The sequence below is a fragment of the Myxine glutinosa genome, chromosome 4, assembly GCF_964187855.1.
Source record: "Myxine glutinosa chromosome 4, kmMyxGlut1.1, whole genome shotgun sequence".
Taxonomy (NCBI): domain Eukaryota; kingdom Metazoa; phylum Chordata; class Myxini; order Myxiniformes; family Myxinidae; genus Myxine; species Myxine glutinosa.
Genome location: NC_136264.1, coordinates 5,431,541 through 5,450,561, shown reverse-complemented (window position 1 = coordinate 5,450,561; position 19,021 = coordinate 5,431,541). Strand labels below are relative to the sequence as shown.

The 19,021-nt window shown below is 47.6% G+C and overlaps 2 protein-coding genes across 3 annotated transcripts in view; one reads left to right on the top strand and one right to left on the bottom strand.

Annotated features, from left to right (window-relative positions):
• Positions 1-1,409, bottom strand: part of LOC137424378 (folate receptor alpha) — a 56,835-nt gene extending 55,426 nt beyond the window's left edge. Inside the window, exon 1 of one of the 2 annotated variants that reach the window (XM_068111777.2) lies at positions 1,249-1,409. The gene's annotated coding sequence lies outside the window, so the exon portion shown is untranslated. Of the gene's footprint in view, positions 1-1,209 lie in introns of both variants that reach the window. The other variant, XM_078775385.1, reaches the window with a different exon arrangement.
• A 1,670-nt stretch (positions 1,410-3,079) lies between these two features.
• Positions 3,080-19,021, top strand: part of LOC137424379 (uncharacterized) — a 145,107-nt gene continuing 129,165 nt past the window's right edge. Inside the window, exon 1 of the mRNA XM_078775386.1 lies at positions 3,080-3,588. Within this exon, the coding sequence (XP_078631512.1) occupies positions 3,098-3,588 (491 nt within the window). The 5' untranslated portion in view covers positions 3,080-3,097. The remainder of the gene's footprint in view (positions 3,589-19,021) is intronic.

The window sequence follows — 19,021 nt, the reverse complement described above, 5'->3', positions numbered from 1 at the left end:
TAGAACACAACTTCAAAAATACATACGTACATGTATATGTGTGTGGTATAGTATGTTACAGAACAACACTAAACTGGAACACAACTTCAAAAATACATACCGGTACGTACAATCGTACATGTACATGTGTGTGTTATAGTTTGTTATAGAACAACACTAAACGAGAACACAACTTCAAAAATACATACGTACATGTATATGTGTGTGGTATAGTATGTTACAGAACAACACTAAACTGGAACACAACTTCAAAAATACATATGTACATGTGCATGTGTGTGGTACAGTTTGTTACAGAACAACACTAAACTAGAACACAACTTCAAAAATACATACGTACATGTACATGTGTGTGGTACAGTTTGTTACAGAACAACACTAAACTAGAACACAACTTCAAAAATACATACGTACATGTACATGTGTGTGGTACAGTTTGTTACAGAACAACACTAAACTAGAACACAACTTTAAAAATACATCCGTACATGTGCATGTGTGTGGTACAGTTTGTTACAGAACAACACTAAACTAGAACACAACTTCAAAATTACATACGTACATGTACATGTGTGTGGTACAGTTTGTTACAGAACAACACTAAACTAGAACACAACTTTAAAAATACATACGTACATGTGCATGTGTGTGGTACAGTTTGTTACAGAACAACACTAAACTAGAACTCAACTTTAAAAATACATACGTACATGTGCATGTGTGTGGTACAGTTTGTTACAGAACAACACTAAACTAGAACACAACTTCAAAAATACATACGTACATGTACATGTGTGTGGTATAGATTGTTACAGAACAACACTAAACTAGAACTCAACTTTAAAAATACATACGTACATGTGCATGTGTGTGGTACAGTTTGTTACAGAACAACACTAAACTAGAACACAACTTTAAAAATACATACGTACATGTGCATGTGTGTGGTACAGTTTGTTACAGAACAACACTAAACTAGAACACAACTTCAAAATTACATACGTACATGTACATGTGTGTGGTACAGTTTGTTACAGAACAACACTAAACTAGAACACAACTTTAAAAATACATACGTACATGTGCATGTGTGTGGTACAGTTTGTTACAGAACAACACTAAACTAGAACACAACTTTAAAAATACATACGTACATGTGCATGTGTGTGGTACAGTTTGTTACAGAACAACACTAAACTAGAACTCAACTTCAACAAGAACGGCACTCGGGCTCGGTAGAGCACATACCTCCCTCAGGTGAACAGTTTACGTTTTGTATCCCACTGATAGGCCGGATCTGTAATCGGACCTGAACCAAAAATCGAATCGGCTTGTTCTTTCTTCTCACTGAACCAACTCGTCCACCAAGTTTAGTCTGAACTCGTCGATAACATGTTTAAATATCATGTTTCGCCCGATCACTCAATGGTGAAGAAGAACTTTTTTTTTTTTTTGGCACTTTTTTGTTTTTGTTTGAGAGAGGGAAGCACAATAACAGAAGGGAACAGGGACAGTGCGATTGTTGGGAAAGTAGATGGGAGGGTTGTCCAGTCGGTCTTTTCGGAGAGACATCGTAAGAGTGTGAGATTTGTCAGGATTGAAAGACATGTTCCACTTGTTTGCCCAGTCTGTGATTTTGTCCAGGTCTGCAGAGAGTGATAAAGAATGACACATTGCGGATGAAAAAGAATGACACATGTGGGTGAAAAAGAATGATATAATGTGAATGAAAAATAAGGACACATGTGGATGAAAAAGAAGGACACATGTGGATGAAAAAGAAGGACACATGTGGGTGATAAAGAATGACATTGTGTGGATGAAAAAGAATGACACATGTGGGTGAAAAAGAATGACATTGTGTGGATGAAAAAGAATGACACATGTGGGTGAAAAAGAATGATATAATGTGAATGAAAAATAAGGACACATGTGGATGAAAAAGAAGGACACATGTGGATGAAAAAGAAGGACACATGTGGGTGATAAAGAATGACATTGTGTGGATGAAAAAGAATGACACATGTGGGTGAAAAAGAATGACACATGTGGGTGAAAAAGAATGACATTGTGTGGATGAAAAAGAATGACACATGTGGGTGAAAAAGAATGACATTGTGTGGATGAAAAAGAATGACACATGTGGATGAAAAAGAATGACATTGTGTGGATGAAAAAGAATGACACATGTGGGTGATAAAGAATGACATTGTGTGGATGAAAAAGAATGACACATGTGGGTGAAAAAGAATGACACATGTGGGTGATAAAGAATGACACATGCGGATGAAAAAGAAGGACACGATATGGATGATAAAGAATGACACATGTGGGTGATAAAGAATGACATTGTGTGGATGAAAAAGAATGACACATGTGGGTGAAAAAGAATGACACATGTGGGTGATAAAGAATGACACATGCGGATGAAAAAGAAGGACACGATATGGATGATAAAGAATGACATTGTGTGGATGAAAAAGAATGACACATGTGGGTGATAAAGAATGACATTGTGTGGATGAAAAAGAATGACACATGTGGGTGAAAAAGAATGACACATGTGGGTGATAAAGAATGACAAATGCGGATGAAAAAGAAGGACACGATATGGATGATAAAGAATGACACATGTGGGTGAAAAAGAATGACATAATGTGGATGAAAAAGAAGGACACATGTGGGTGATAAAGAATGACATATGTGGATGAAAAAGAAGGACACAATATGGATGAAAAAAAAATGACGTTTGAATTTTGAATGTATAATAACCTGATATAATGGATTAACAGTTTAACATTTAAAATGTGTATCTGATCTGCTCCAATCGACCAGAGTAGAGAGAGGAATTAATAAAGTTCAGTTTAGAGATTTTACTAAAGTTTTCATGTTGTGTGTTCAGGTGTATATGTGTTACCTCGTTCAATTCAGAGATTCATATTTACCTGTCCATTAACTTATAAGGAAGTCGTTGAAACTCAGCAAATGGTGATTGAAAATGCGTTGGGTAGGCGTGGTCAAATGCGGTAGGCGTGGTCAAATGCAGAGGCTTTAAACTGGCAAACAGACGATGCCCCGCCCTCTAGAAGTGTGCAATATGGACCAGGTGAGGGATCTCGCGACGTCACCTCCAGAGTCACGGCTCGATGAAATAGAGGAAAACGAACTGGAAATGAAATTGGAAGTGGAGCGCCGCCGACGTCGTGTACAGATGCTGGAATGGCAGAACGTCCAGGTGCGTCGACCGGAGTCCCTCACGGGACGAGGCCGTACCACCACCAGTCCTTCCAAAGCCGAGGGGTCTCGCAGCACCCTTGGGTGCTCTTGGGCATCTAAGCAGGGGCTCGAACTCGGTGCTGGTGGGGTCGAGCATCCCCATGACCGCGAACCTCCAGACCCAGGTGATGACTCCCTACAGACGGTTCCGTGGAGTTCCGGTCGGACGGTGATCCTCCCTGTGAGTGTGACCCTCCCTGTGGGGTCTCCGGCTGGAGCGCACGACCCCGTTGTCTCGAACGTGATGTTACACCTGGAACAGGTGGACATGATCGACCTGAATGTTTGCAACTTATGGGAACAAGATCGTTGGTAAGTTCACGAACACCTGAACTTTCGTCCGACTCGTGTTTCTGTAACTAAATTGTAATTCTGTGACGTCACTCAAAATGTTTAATATTTATATAATTATGGATCGATTTAAAACGACGCGAGATGTTAACGCTTTATAGCAGTCTGCTCGTCCTACCGGTGTGGGGGAGGGGGTGTGGGTGTGGGTGTCGGTCATCTTGCTTTAATTCACCAAATGTCCATCCATCCGTCCGTTCGCAGGTACGGCAAAAACGGCTCAACCGATCGCAACGAAATTTTGGGTAGGTAATCCTAGGATCCCCTGGAGTAAAATATATATATATAAAACACTGTGTGTGTGTGTGTGTGTGTGTGTGTGTGTGTGTGTGTGTGTGTGTGTGTGTGTGTGTGTGTGTGTGTGTGTGTGTGTGTGTGTGTGTGTAATGTTACCGGTAGACTCCTAAACGGAGAGGCTCGCGTACTTGATATTTGGCACAGACATGGCCATTGAGCCTGGGAAGAACATGGCCGACCTAAAAATTTATTTAATAATATTTTTTTTCAATATTTTTTACCTCAGCGCATTTCAGCGAGCAATATTATGCACCGAATCTGACCGGTGGTAGAGCAGCGCGCTGATTCGCTCAGAGCGATCACGTGATGTTCCTTGCCGCCATTAACTCACTTACGCATTCGCGCGTTTTTTCACATTTCAGCGAGGAACATTGCCATTCACACCACAGGTTTTTTTTTTCTTTCATCTTTAGATCCATATTTTTTATCAGCGAATCTGAATCGGTGGCAGAGCAGCGCGCTGATTCGCTCATTCGCGCTCATTGATCACGATCACGTGATGACATGATCACGAATGATGTTCGTGACGCGATCACGTGATGTTCCTTGCCGCCAGCAAGTAGCATAGATTTTATTTTAGCATGATTAGCATTTAGCATGATTTCGCATGATTTAGCATAGATAGTAGCATGTTTCACTTTGTTTTTTTTTTCAGCGAGGTATATTGTACACGGATTCTGACCAGTGGCAGAGCAGCGCGCTGATTCGCTCAGAGCAATCACGTGATGTTCCGAATGAGCACAATCAATTGAGTGTGCCGCATGAGTCTGCGATAAGTGTTTAAAGAAAAAAAAATAAAAAAATATGTTAACGTGCCGTTGTTAGCCTATTCATGTATAGTTTGTGTTGTATTTAGCTGTGGCTGAGCTAAGATGTAGCTGAACTTCAGAGTTGTTGACTGGTATCCTTTGACTTCTTAATCACCATGCTCCATTGGGACAAATCCAAGTGCATACGGCTTGGCAGAGGAAGCTGGGCAACACTGGGGGCTTGTGGTTTTCCCGGCTGCGCAATAAACGACCGATGGTGCACTCAAACTGCCTTCCCAGCGTGATACATTACATGGCGATGAGGATGCGATTCTGGTGAGCGCGTGCAAAGCAAGCTGAGCTATTGCAGTTAGCTGTTGGCCTACCATCTCGTTATTTCACGGCAGATGCTACTTGAGCACCATGTCCTACGGCCGGATTGACGAGTTCAACCCGCGCGAAGGAAGCTTGGAGGCGTACATTGAGCATCTACAGTATTACTACCAAGCTAACGGCATCGAGGATGATGCCAGGAAGAAAGCAATCCTGATGTCGGTATGCGGCAGCGAGACGTTTACTATTCTGAAGAATCTCGCCATGCCCAGGACCACGATGGATTTAACACACGCCGAGCGTGTGGCAGCAATGAAGGAGCACTGCGAACCTACACCCTCAGTCATTGTGAGTCGATTAAATTTTTACATGTCGCCAAACCTCAACGCAGTCCATTTAGGCATTCGTAGCTCACCTGAAACACCTTGCCCAGCATTGCCAGTTTGGTGCTACATTCGACGATATGCTAAGGGACTTGCTCATAGTGGGAGTGGAGAAAGATCGAATTCGCCGGCGCCTACTTGCTGAACGGACTCTGACATTTTCCAGTGCAAAGGACATTGCTATTTCAATGGAGTGTGCAGACAAAAATGCTGCAGATATTGCATGCTCCATCACTTACCAGCCTCGTGCTGACCTGTCATCTGTCAACCGGGTGGGACAACATCTGACCCGAAAATCCGACGCCAAAACACCTGGAAACTGCTTGGTAGCTGGTGCTGGAATATGTTTCCGCTGCAATGGGGAGCATTCTCCCACTACGTGCCGTTTCAAGAATGCTGCTTGCAACTACTGCCACAAGGTGGGTCATATCGCCTATGCGTGCTTGTCTCGAAAACGGAGGGCAAGGAGAGAGGAATGCAAAACCCACCTCCTTGACTCGGAGCCTAACCAAGAAGATGTGACTGATGGAGACAGCCCTAGCCACAGAGTTCAGTCATATGACCTTCTCCACACAAAGTCTGGCAGACAGTCTACTCCAATACTGGTTATAGTAGATATAGACGGACGGAATGTGGAAATGGACATAGACACGGGTGCTGCCGTCTCACTCATGAGCGAAGCTGCTTTCCGTAACCTGTGGGGGAATTGTGAACAACCCAGCCTCCATTGGTCCCCTACAACTCACCACATATACTGGTGAGTCAATACAAGCCCGCGGGTCGTGTGATGTCACAGCAATCTACGGAAACAACACTCACCAATTACAACTCTTGGTCGTCCCTGGGGATGGACCCACACTTCTCGGGCGAAACTGGCTCGATGTTGTCAAACTCAATTGGGAACACATCCACCAACTACAGGCTTCCAAGCCAGCAACTGTACTGCAGCACCTCCTCGGGAGATACCCGGACATCTTCAAGGATGAACTCGGGACATTGAAGGGCTTCACTGCCAAGCTCAACGTTGAGAAAGATGTGAAGCCAATTTTCTGCAAAGCACGCCCCGTCCCTCTCGCATTGCAAGAAAAAGTTATCACAGAATTAGCCAGACTGGAAAAGTTAGGTATCATTGAGTCAGTTCAGTACTCAAATTGGGCTGCTCCAGTTGTTCCTGTTGTGAAGGCAGACAGGTCGATACGCCTTTGTGGGGATTACAAAATGTCAATCAACAAATGTTCCACCTTGGTCAAATATCCCATACCAAGGATCGATGACTTGTATGCAAAACTGGGCGGAGGACAGTCCTTTACCAAGCTCGACATGAGATTGGCCTACCTACAAGTCGTTCTGGATGAGGATTCCAAAGAATATCTCACCATCAACATGCATCGGGGGCTCTATAGATACAACCGCCTGAGTTTTGGTGTCAAATCGGCGCCAGGAATCTACCAACGCTGTATGGACAGCCTGTTCACTGCTGAACCACACGTTGTTGTTTACCAAGACGACATCATAGTCACTGGCCGCTCAGAGCTTCATCATCTGGACAACCTCGAACTTGTGCTACGTATTATTTCCGACTGGACTACGCCTGCGGCGAGACAAGTGTGAGTTCATGGTTCCATCGGTGACCTATTTGGGCCATCGTATCAATGCCGAAGGCTTACATCCCACAGAATATCAGAGCAATCAAAGACGCCCTTGCTCCGACAAACATTACTGAACTCAAGGCTTGCATTGGCATGCTGCAGTACTACAGCAGGTATATCCCAAACATTGCTACCATGCTGGGCCCACTGTATTGCCTGTTAAAAAAAGGCATCAGCTGGAAATGGGACATTCGGGAGTCAGCAGCCTTCCAGAAGTCAAAAGACATGCTGCAGTCTTCAAATGTGCTAGTTCACGACGACCCAGACAAAGACATGGTCCTGTCGTGTGATGCGAGTCAGTACGGGGTTGGTGCTGTTCTGTCACACATGCCAGAATGCACAGAGAGACCAATAGCATTCACATCTCGAACACCGTCTCCGGCTGAGAAGAACTACAGTCAGTTGGACAAAGAAGGACTCAGCATTGTATTTGGAGTGAAGAAGTTTCACCAGTACGTTTTCGGTCGGCATTTCACGATTTACACGGACCACAAGCCACTGATTAGTTTGTTTGGTCCATCAAAGGCTACCTCAGAGGTCTTACCGCCTCGGATCATACGCTGGTCACTTTCACTCTCGGCTTATGATTATGATATTACGTACAGACCTGGCTCCACAATTTCAAATGCAGACGCCATGAGTCGCCTACCACTTCCGGACACAGTGTTTGACCCCCCCCTGTACCTGGCAGCGTGATATCTCTGATGGACTTTTTGAATGACAACCCAATTGATGCCAACCAGATAGGGACCTACACCAGGTGTGACCCACTTCATTCCAAGGTCATTCGTGCTACTGTGCATGGGTGGGGCCTTCTACGCGATGCTGACCCTGAATTGAATTCTTACAAGGTCAGGCAAAATGAACTAAGTGTCGAGAATGGCTGCTTGCTGTGGGGATGCCGAGTGGTCATTCCCCCAAACTTGCACACAAAGATTTTGGACCAGCTTCACGATTGTCATCCAGGCATTGTAAGAATGAAATCGCTGGCATGGAACTATGTCTGGTGGCCTCACCTCGACTCTGACATCGAACAGTGTGTGAAACATTGTTATCCATGCCAAAGCAGTCGAAACGCCCCTGCTAAGGCACCATTACACCCCTGGGAATGGCCCACTGAACCATGGCAGAGGATTAAGCTTGATTATGCTGGACCCATCGAAGGCCGTATGATCCTTGTTGTTACGGACGCTCACACTAAATGGATCGACGCCTATGTAACACATACAGCAACCTCACACGCTACCATAGAGAGGCTGCGCCAGTGCTTTGCCACTCATGGTTTGCCACGCTTGATAGTCACTGACAATGGAACCTGTTTCTGAAGTTCTGAATTCACTGAATTCACCCGCCTGAATGGTATAATTCACAAGTTTGTGAGCCCACACCATCAAGCTTCAAATGGACTATCTGAAAGCTCTGAGTTTTGTCAAGTCTGGTCTAAGTAAGATACCCGGCGGAAGCCTTCAGACCAGATTATCACGTGTGCTTTTCGCTCACCACATCACTCCCCACACAACGACAGGGGTGACACCGGCTGAGCTGCTGATGAAACGACGTTTGCGTACACGACTGGATTGTCTAAGACCAGACGTGGTGTCGGTTGTGCATCAAAATCGGTGGAAACAGAGACTTCACCATGACAAACATGCTGTACAGCGCTCTATAAACGTCGGGAACCCGGTGTTTGTGAGAAACTTTGGTCGCGGAATGGTTTGGTTACCAGGGCGGGTTCGCAAAAACGAGGGACCGTTGTCCTACGTTATCAAACTAGAGGACAATCGAGTCGTCCGGAGGCACCTTGATCATGTCCGGTATCGGTCCTGTGATCCTGTCATTTTCACAAATATCTCGCCACTTCCTGAACCTGTGAACAGCGACATTGTTGCCGCAGATAGTACTGCACCACTCCGAGGCTGAACCCCATAACGTTGTTGCAGCACCACCAGTGGAGCCGTGTGGTGGCTTTGCACCCCGACGATCATCCAGAGTTCGAAAGGCGCTTACTCGCCTTGACTTGTAGCTAATAATCTTGTCTGCATTTTGCATTCGATTTTCAATTTCAATTCAATTTTCGCATTCAATTTTGCATTTTCAATTTCGCAATTTTGTATGTCTGTATTTTTGTATGCATTGGTATGCTTTTCACTGTTATTTTCACATTGGTATTTTCACTGCTAATGGGAGGAGGGGGGGGGGGGGGGGGAGATGTTATGTATTGCATGGGATTTAACCGGAAGGCGGATATAAAGGAGGCGGGGCATACAGCTTGGCAGAGGAAGCTGGGCTTAAGCCGGCGCTTGTGGTTTTCCCGGCTGCGCAATAAACGACCGATGGTGCACTCAAACTGTCTTCCCAGCCTGATACATTACACAATTGATTATTGGAATTGAGTAAATACAAGTACGATTTTGAATTCGTAATTATATTCACCCAACCGTATGGAACTTCACATCAGGATTTAAATATTTTTGTCACGAATGTTGTTAAAAGTTTATTTTTATATTAATGTTATTTCATTTGTGATTGGAGTTATGCTGTTTGGAATGAAAAAAGATATTGAGTTCAAATAAATGACGGAATGCCGTGACAGTTTCGTCTTTCTAAATGTGAATTCGCAGATCGCCATATGCAGATTCGCCATTGACTGGGTATGGAACAAACGTACCCGTTTGTTTGCGAACGGGTACGTTTTTCATGCAAGTCCTTCACGAACTTGCTGTCCATGTCTGACGTGCGACTGAAGGTGCTACAGGAATGTGGAAGTTATTGGTTTCATGCTTTAGCATTCGCCGTTTCTGCATTGTCTGTTTGCTTCTGGCCTCCCACCCGTGCGTAGCACGGGTACCTCACTAATCTCCATAATTTGGGTTTCAGAAGGTGGAACGGAGTCATCCCAGGTATCCAACTATACTATCCACCTACGTTTCGGTGAAGGATTGCGATTCATGGGCTAAGTTGTGAAGTTTTGTTGTTTTCAGAGTTTGTTTCCCAAGTTCTCTTTTCAGGATTGTAACTGAGCCCCCGTAACAGCCTCCAAATGTAGTTCATTTGTGTCAATGTTCCCGGGGATGCTGTTTAAGATCTCTAAGGTTCTTCATCATTCACCTTGCTCCAATATATCATTGGTACAATTCAGCTTCCAGGATCTTTTCACTTCATTCTCTAATCCATAAATGTTGGACATTATTAAAAGCTTTTGTTGGAATTTGTCCAGGTTGTGGACAATTTGGTTCTAGTTTTCTAAGTTTTGAGTATGGCCCTGTGTGTGTCCGTGCACATACCTGTGCATAACCTTTCGTCCAGGGCACAAACATTTTTAACCATTCCAGCTTGTCATGAAATTTTCACCAAACCTTTGTTTTGATAATATGGAGACCACAAATTCAGAATCCCCCCTCTTCACTCCCCTCCTTCTCCCTCCGGTCCCCCCACATACAAGTTATTCATTCGTTTGGTGTCTGTATTCCATAGGTTAGCACTGGTCTAATAACTGTTTTGTCCACTTCAGCTTTTGAATTCGCTCAATTTTTCTGACATGTTAACTCGAGCCACTTCCCACCATTTTTCATGTGCATTTGCTCTTTCTCTTATCTATAAACTCGCAACCACTCCTGCTTTTTAACAAGATTGGACGCCAATCCTTGTATTTATCAACCTGGGTCAGGTTATTTTCCATAGTTTTCTTTTTCTTTTTTATACATGGGCAAAGGTTCGTACGAGAGCTGACAAGCACACATGCAGGTATGCGCGCACCCACACACACGTGCACCCACAAACACGCGCACCCACACACATGCGCACCCACACACATGCGCACCCACACACATGCGCACCCACACACGTGCACCCACACCCACACACACGCGCACCCACACACACGCGCACCCACACACACGCGCACCCACACACACGCGCACCCACACACGCGCACCCACACACGCGCACCCACACACGCGCACCCACACACATGCGCACCCACACACACGCGCACCCACACACACACACACGCGCACCCACACACACGCGCACCTACACACACGCGCACCCACACACGCACAACCACACACACGCGCACATACACACACGCGCACATACACACACGTGCACATACACACATACACACAAGTAAGGACATAATGATGAGACAAACATTTGACGCAGCCACTAAGCTTGGGGGAAGTGCCGTCACTACCGTCACTTCCCGGGATACTCTGGGTACCAGTGACGTCATAACAATGGCGCTGCTTTTCTCAAGACTCAGCGGGGCATTTCCTCAAGAGGAATTTTCTCCTCCCCATGGATGCCAACCGATGGGGAATGTCCATGCTCTATCCTTTCAAGCAAGGAAGCAGCACGTACATATTTAACCGCATGGCTGTTTTTAGGAGACATCTCCTTTCTGGATGGCCATTGGCTCCCTATGGGAGCTCATCAGTCCTTTGCCAGGTGTTGTTTTTGATCCTGGCAGGTGCCACAGTCACCCCCTCCTACCCCCCCCCCCCCCCCCCGTAGCAAAGCCAGTGAGGGGTGTCGGTTTAGTCGCAGACAACCCAACCATGTGGCAAGTAGCACTGGGTTACATGTTACCAGTGACAGTCCCAAAAGACTGACATGACCAAAACCATCACTTGCTATGATATTCTCCGTATCACCTCTGTCGGTAACCATATTTTTCTTTCCAGAGTTGACTCTTAAACCCCTTTTTGTCTGATTTTTTTTTTCTTGACATCTGTTAAGATTTTTTTTAAACTCCTTTGTTGTTTAGTAAGGAGGAGGTAACCTGTAACGACTCCCAAAGTATTCCGTGCCCTCCTGTCTCACCCAGCACATTGATGACGATTGTAAATTGTAGGAGATGACTGAGAAGATCGTGAGTGCAAACCAACTTTGATAGCGAATAATCACCGTCTATCTGGTTCCCTCTCTCCACCTCCCTCATCCGCTTCTTTCATACATCACCTTTATAATAACCCACCTTCTGTGATTCCTTTCCTTCTCAGACGGCTCTGCAAAACATCTCAGGTGTCCTAATGGAAACTTTCTCCATATTTACAAAGACCCATTATACCACCCTTTGCTCCTCTCTGGGCGCTTTTCCTGTAGTTGTCGCATGGGCATGGTATCGCATGGTATAAAGAAATAAATATAATTACTGTATGTACCTTTGCCTAGTGTAAATGTTGGAACCCATCTGTGGATCGGTCCCATCGGCCGATGGGTCTGCGCCATCTGCGGATGTGTTGTTCACCTTGAAGGAATGTGTTGACAGAATGGTGCTCTTCAATCAGGTACACAGTCATTGGAATTACATGTGGTAGGAATTTAACAGAGATGATTTTAAAATGTTTTATTATCTATTTCTACCCATCTATTTATACATTTTGTCAATATATTTTGTAATTAACAGATACATGGCAGTTTTAGTAAAGCTTTACATAACATACTCAACATTCATACAAAACATTAGGTGTTCTTCTGATAATGGCGGAGGGGAATGTTAAATTCCTTTATATTAAATTAAATAAAATAAAATTTAAATTAAATAAAATAATAAAATTTAAATTTTAAAAATAAAAGTTAAATAAAACATTTAAAAATCATCTGTTAAATTCCTACCACATGTAATTCCAATGACTGTGTACCTGATTGAAGAGCACCATTCTGTCAACACATTCCTTCAAGGTGAACAACACATCCGCAGATGGCGCAGACCCATCGGCCGATGGGTCTGCATTGTCATTTCTCGTGCATCCACAGATGGGTCAGACCCATCGGCCGATGGGACCGATCCACAGATGGGTTCCAACATAAAGACAGTGAACATTGATTTGATTTGATCCTGTCATTCATCACTACATATGGAGCCTCTTGAAGAACTCACATCACTTTAGTGCGTTTCTGCTCCACCAACTGATCTCGGTCCAGGTGTTTTCTAGCTTACTCGGCTCCTTTACCACCAAATGCCGTCAGGTCTCTGCAGGTCAACCAACGTAACTTTCACCATCAGGCGGAAAGTGTACTGCTATTTCTGTCGTGTTGTTGTTTTTGTGAGATAAATAGTACCGATGTTCGATTGATGCCATTAAATTTTTTTCCAATCCCTGCACCATGTGGCCCATGAAATGCACAGGAGATTCCACAACATCGGCGTATGGAATTTGGTTGTAGACGAGCAAAGAACACTGTCCGCTAATTGGTTAGTTGTGGCAATTGAAGCAAACAGCAATGTTTTTCTTTCCTTTGTGGCCACTAAGATGCTTCCCCAGTTGTTTCCGGAATCTTCTAACAGTCGAGGCGCCAGCCCCTGGAAAGAAATGGTCTCTCACAACCCACACTACATAAACTGCTTCAATGTCTCAACTCTGTGTTTGCCTCTAAATCTTGTCCCAAACCCATCCCTCTCTGTACCCACCGTACCCAGTCATACCCAGCTGCTCCTGGACTCCGTGTCCTTTCCTCCTGACAAGGTGGAAAAGTTTCTGTCAACCCTCGACTCTGATTCTGCAACTGGACCTGACGGCATCAGCTCACAGGTCCTAAAATCCTGTTCTTCCACTCTTTCACTCCCTCTCTGTTCTCTTCACCCTCTCTTTTGCTCAAGGTCATCTGCCATCTGCTTGTAAATCTGCCAACATCACCGCTTTGCACAAAAAAGGTGCAAAAACAGATCCCAGCAACTACAGACCAATCAGCCTTCTCCCAATTATCAGCAAAGTTATGGAATCCATCATTGCTTCAGATATGAAATCTTTCCTCTTCTCCAATGGCTTGATCTCTGATCATCAATTTGGTTTCAGACCTGGTCACTCTACTCTGGACATGCTGCTTCTGCTTTCTCAACAATGGATGGAGGTCTTCAATGCCAAACAGGAAATTAGAGCTGTGTCCCTTGACATATCACGTGCCTTCGATACGGTCTGGCACCCCGCTCTGCTCACCAAACTCTCCTCTTTTGGTATCCATGGAAATCTCCACGCATGGCTGGCGGACTTCCTCTCGTCGTGGTCAACATGTGGCCCTGAATGGGTTTCTCTCGTCTCCTCTTCCTGTTCAGGCTGGAGTTCCCCAAGGCAGTGTTCTGAGCCCTGTGCTTTTTCTGGTCTTCATCAATGATCTCTCTGACTCTCTTGAAAATCCTTTCTATCTCTTTGCTGATGACTCTACTCTGTCACTCCATTCTTCATCCCTCAGATAGGCAGTCTGCAGCCTCCTCACTCTCTGCAGACCTGGACAAAATCACAGACTGGGCAAACAAGTGCAACATGTCTTTCAATCCTGACAAATCTCACACTCTTACGATGTCTCTCCGAAAAGACCGACTGGACAACCCTCCCATCCACTTTCTGAATAATCCTCTCCAAGAAGTTCTGTCACTCAATCTTTTGGGTCTCACTATCTGCCATGATCTTTCCTGGGAAAACCACATTTCAAATCTGGCCTCCAAAGCCAGTCGCCGACTGGGCATCCTCCGTCGTGCGAAGTCCTTCCTTGGCACACCTGAGCTCCTCACCACATACAAGGCTTTCATCCGCAGCTCAATGGAATACTGCTCTCCCCTCTGGGCTGGTGCTCCTGCCTCACACCTAGCTCGTCTTCACGCTGTTGAAACCAAAGCATTCAGAGTCATTGGAATCTCCCACGATGAAGCTAACTCCAAGGGCCTCTCACTCATTCACCGCAGGCAGGTTGGTCTTTCCGTCTTCTACCGACTCCTCTCTGGCTTTGCCTCCCTAGCTCTCTCTGGGCTCTGTCCCGCAAATATTCCTACAGGTCGCGCAAGATCTGCCTGCAACCCTCTTATGGTTAAACTGCCAAAATCAAGACTCTGCTCACCTTCACTCCTTCATTCCTCTTTTCTCCTGCCTCTGGAACAAACACCCTCACTCTCTTCAATCCCACTCCACCATCCAGGTCTTTAAAACAGCTGTTCACCACCATCTCTTATCTTCCCCCATCCAAAACCTTGATCTTTTCTAGTCCTGCTAATTTCACCCCAATTCCACTTTTTTGAAATACCAACTTCTGTCCTGGAATTCCTTGGTGTCCTTGTGTTTTACACTTCTCTCTCCCCCCCCCCCCCCTTCCCACAACCTCCACCCCCCAAGCCCTCTCCCTCCCACACATCTCCCTGCTCTTAAATGTTGTGTGCTCTCAAGTGTTTGTGTGCTTCCCCTTCTCTCCCTATCTTGTCTTCCGCTCCCCTATTTTTATCTTGCCAAAACGAAGTTTTTGCAAGATGTATTAGTCAGCTTGTATGTTTGTTTGTTTTTTTGTTTGTGGTTAATCATTTTTTTTTCACGTTTAGATCACTCTGTAGACCACAGTTATTATTGGAAACTCCTGTAACTTCGCATATCAGAGTCCTATAGAGATACCCTTCAGCACACAAAATTTTGAAGGTCAAGGTCAAAGGTCAAGGTCACTTTGTGGTCAATCATGGAGGTCGACGAAACACTAATTTTTTGAGTAACTTTGATCGGATCGTCTCCAAACTTCATGGGAATCTAGTATATGGTCCGGCGCTCAGCTGATTAGTTTTTGGTGGCGATCGGCCTTGACCTTCATGGTTAGCGCTGGAGGTCGAAAATTATTGACCCCAAGGTCAAATTTTGAAATCGTAGGTACCATATCGAGTAATACCTCATATGAATGCCCTTGATGAGTGCTTCCCAGATCTGTAAACAGTTTGACGCTATGACGTCATTTGATGACGTCATGACGAAAAAACGGAATTTTCACATTTTGGCAAGATACGGTTCACCCTGTGGGTGACATATGTTCATTATATATTTTGTTTGTCTGGTTGATTTGTTTGTGAAGTAAATGTCAGCTCTTTCACGAGCCTCGATTCAGTATACAAAAAAACAACAAAACAAAAAAAACACAACAAAGTATTTTGTTAGAACAATCCTCTTGGATCATTTCTATGGAGGGTGTCACCCATGATTGTGCTGCAACTTTACTCTGTAGGCCATTGTTTGCGATGGGGGAAAATGCAATGAGGGAATGATTTATTGGTAGAGAATTAAAAATGACAAACGCAAAATAGCACTGGAACATTGTTCTGAACCTTGTTCTGTGACAATTTGGAGTTGTATTTGAAAATAAATGTGCTGAGCAAGGATAACCATCCCTTCATCAACCCCGCCGCTCCTTGTGTGTTTGGGTTGAATACTCTGGTGTCTTTACGCGACATGTAAAACGTTTCTTTACATGATGTTGTGGCGGACACGATGGCTCGCTGGTGCAGTGACATAATTCCGCGCACCAGTGGGTGTCGGCCACGCCCCAGGTGAGGCGTGGCCTCCGGATATACACGCGGGCTCGCAGCCCCGAGCACGGCAGTGCTGACGAGTGAGCAACCAATAAAGAGCTCGACTTAACCCAAAGCGTTGTGGCCTACCTTTGTTTAACGTGTGTGCCCAGCACCACACTGGTGACCTCCAACTGGTTCAGCCGTTGCTGTTCCCCGAACGCGCCATGGCCATCAACGCTGTAGCGATCAAGCTCCCGGAGTTCTGGGAAGCGCAGGCCGACACCTGGTTCCTACAGGCCGAGGCCCAATTCCAGCTCAGGGGCGTCACGGCGGACGACACGAGGTACTTTTATGTGGTCGCGGCCCTTGGATCCGGCACGGCCGCCCGAGTCGTGTCCTTCCTCCGGCACCCGCCGGATGAGAGCAAGTACGCGGCGCTCAAGCGACTTCTCCTCGACACGTTTGGCCTCACAGAGGCCGACCGCGCTGACAGTCTTTTGGACCTTCCCGTTCTCGGCGACACACGACCGTCCGCCCGCATGGATTACATGCTGTCCCTGCTCGGCGACGGCCACGCGGATTTCCTTTTCCGTGCTCTCTTCCTCCGCCAGCTACCTGTACAGGTACGGCTCGCGCTGGCCGGTTTGACCATTACGGAACCGCGCGCCCTGGCCAGGGAGGTGGACAAGTTTTTCGCAGCCCACGACGCATGGCCGGCATATAGCATGGCCATCGTGGATCCCGGCACGGCGCGAGTGGTTCGGATTGCCACGTGGCATGGCGTTCGGATCCTCCCGAAAACGGCGCAGGTTTGGCGGATCCGCGCGTGCGTTCGGATCCTCCCGAACACCTCGCAGGTTTGGCGGATCCGCGCGTGGCCGCCGCCACGCCCCACCCATCACCGTGGTCACGACCGGCGCGACAACCACCACCGGGCCAGACCTGGTGCCGCTTCCATACCAGGTTCGGCCACAAGGCCAGGTCCAGCCGCCCGCCTTGTACTTTTGGCAGGTCGGGAAATGGCCAGGCCGGCGCTCACTTCCTGCCATGAGCGGCGGCCATACTGGCAGCCTTCTGTTCATAACAGACACCTCCTCAGGTCGTCGCTTCCTGTGCGACACGGGAGCGCAGGTGAGCGTCCTCCCTGCCCGACAAGCAAGTTGAGGGCCGGGGAGCCGCTTTGCTTGCCGCCAACGGCACGCCCATCCGCACGTTCGGGAAGCGTTCTCTTGCTGCGTTTCGGGGGGCAGCGCTTTCAGTGGTCGTTCGTTACCGCTAGTGTCCCCATGGGCCTACTCGGAGCGGACTTCCTCTGTGCGCATGGGCTGTTGGTGGACGTGAGGCACAGATCCCTTGTCCAAGCCGAAACCTTCAGCTCGCTTGCTTGCGCGCTGAGCAGTTCGTTGAGCAGCTCCCTGGGCGGCTCACCGAGCGGCTCGCCAAGCGGCTTGCTGAGCGGTTCGGTCCCGGCGAGGTTGGTCTGCACGCTTCCGGCAGCGGACGAGTTCACCCGCCTCCTCGTCAGTTTCCCGGCCCTCACGCGGCCCACTTTCTCAGTGGTGGCCGTCAAGCACGGGGTGGAGCATCACATCCCCACCGTCAGGCCACCGGTCTATGCCTGGGCGCGCCGCCTCGACCCGGTGAAGCTCGCTGTGGTGCAGGAGGAGTTTGCCATGCTGGAGCGACTGGGCATCGTCCGGCACTCCAACAGCGCATCGGCATCGCCGCTGCACATTGTGCCAAAGCCCGGCGGCGGGTGGCGGCCGTGCGGAGACTACCGCCACCTCAACGATGCTACCACCCCCGACCACTACCCGGTCCCTCACATCCAGGACTTTTCCGCCCGGTTGGCGAAAATGTCCCTCTTCTCCAAGGTGGACCTCATCCGCGGATACCACCAGGTCCCCGTTAGGCCGGAGGACATACCGAAGATGGCCGTCATCACACCATTCGGCCTCTTCGAGTTTCTGCGGATGCCCTTGGGGTTGAAGAATGCGGCCCAGGCGTTCCAGCGGCTTATGGACAGCATCTTGCGTGACTTGGACTTCGTGTACGTCTACCTGGACAACATCCTCGTCGCAAGCGTGTCCCGTGAGGAGCAGCTCCGCCATCTCCGCACGCTCTTCGAACGCCTGGGCCGGCATGGCCTGATCATCAACCCCGTCAAGTGCCGGTTCGGCATCACCGAAATCGACTTTTTGGGGCACCGCGTCACCAGGCACGGGGCCATTCCCTTACCGGCCAAGGTGGAGGCGGTCAGGGGTTTTCTGCGCCCCCGCACGATCAAGGGGCTCCAGGAGTTTCTGGGCATGGTGAACCTTTATCACCGTTTCCTGCCCCGCATCGCCCAACTCCTGCGCCCCCTGCACGAGGCCCTCCGGGGGAAGCCGGGCAAAGGCGACGTTGCCTGGACCGAGCCGATGGATGCGGCGTTCGTGGGCGCGAAGCTCACCTTGTCTAACGCCACCATGCTCGCGCACCCGGCGCCCGATGCACCGATCGCCCTCACCACCGACGCGTCGGACTACGGGGTGGGCACGGTGCACGAGCAATGGGTGAAGGGAGCTTGGCAGCCGCTGGCGTTTTTTAGCCGGCAGCTCCGCCCGCACGAACGGCGGTACAGTACCTTCGACCGCGAGCTGCTCGGTCTCCACCTGGCGGTCCGGCACTTCCGCCATCTGGTCGAGGGCCGCCCATTCGCAGCCTTCGTCGACCACAAGCCCCTGG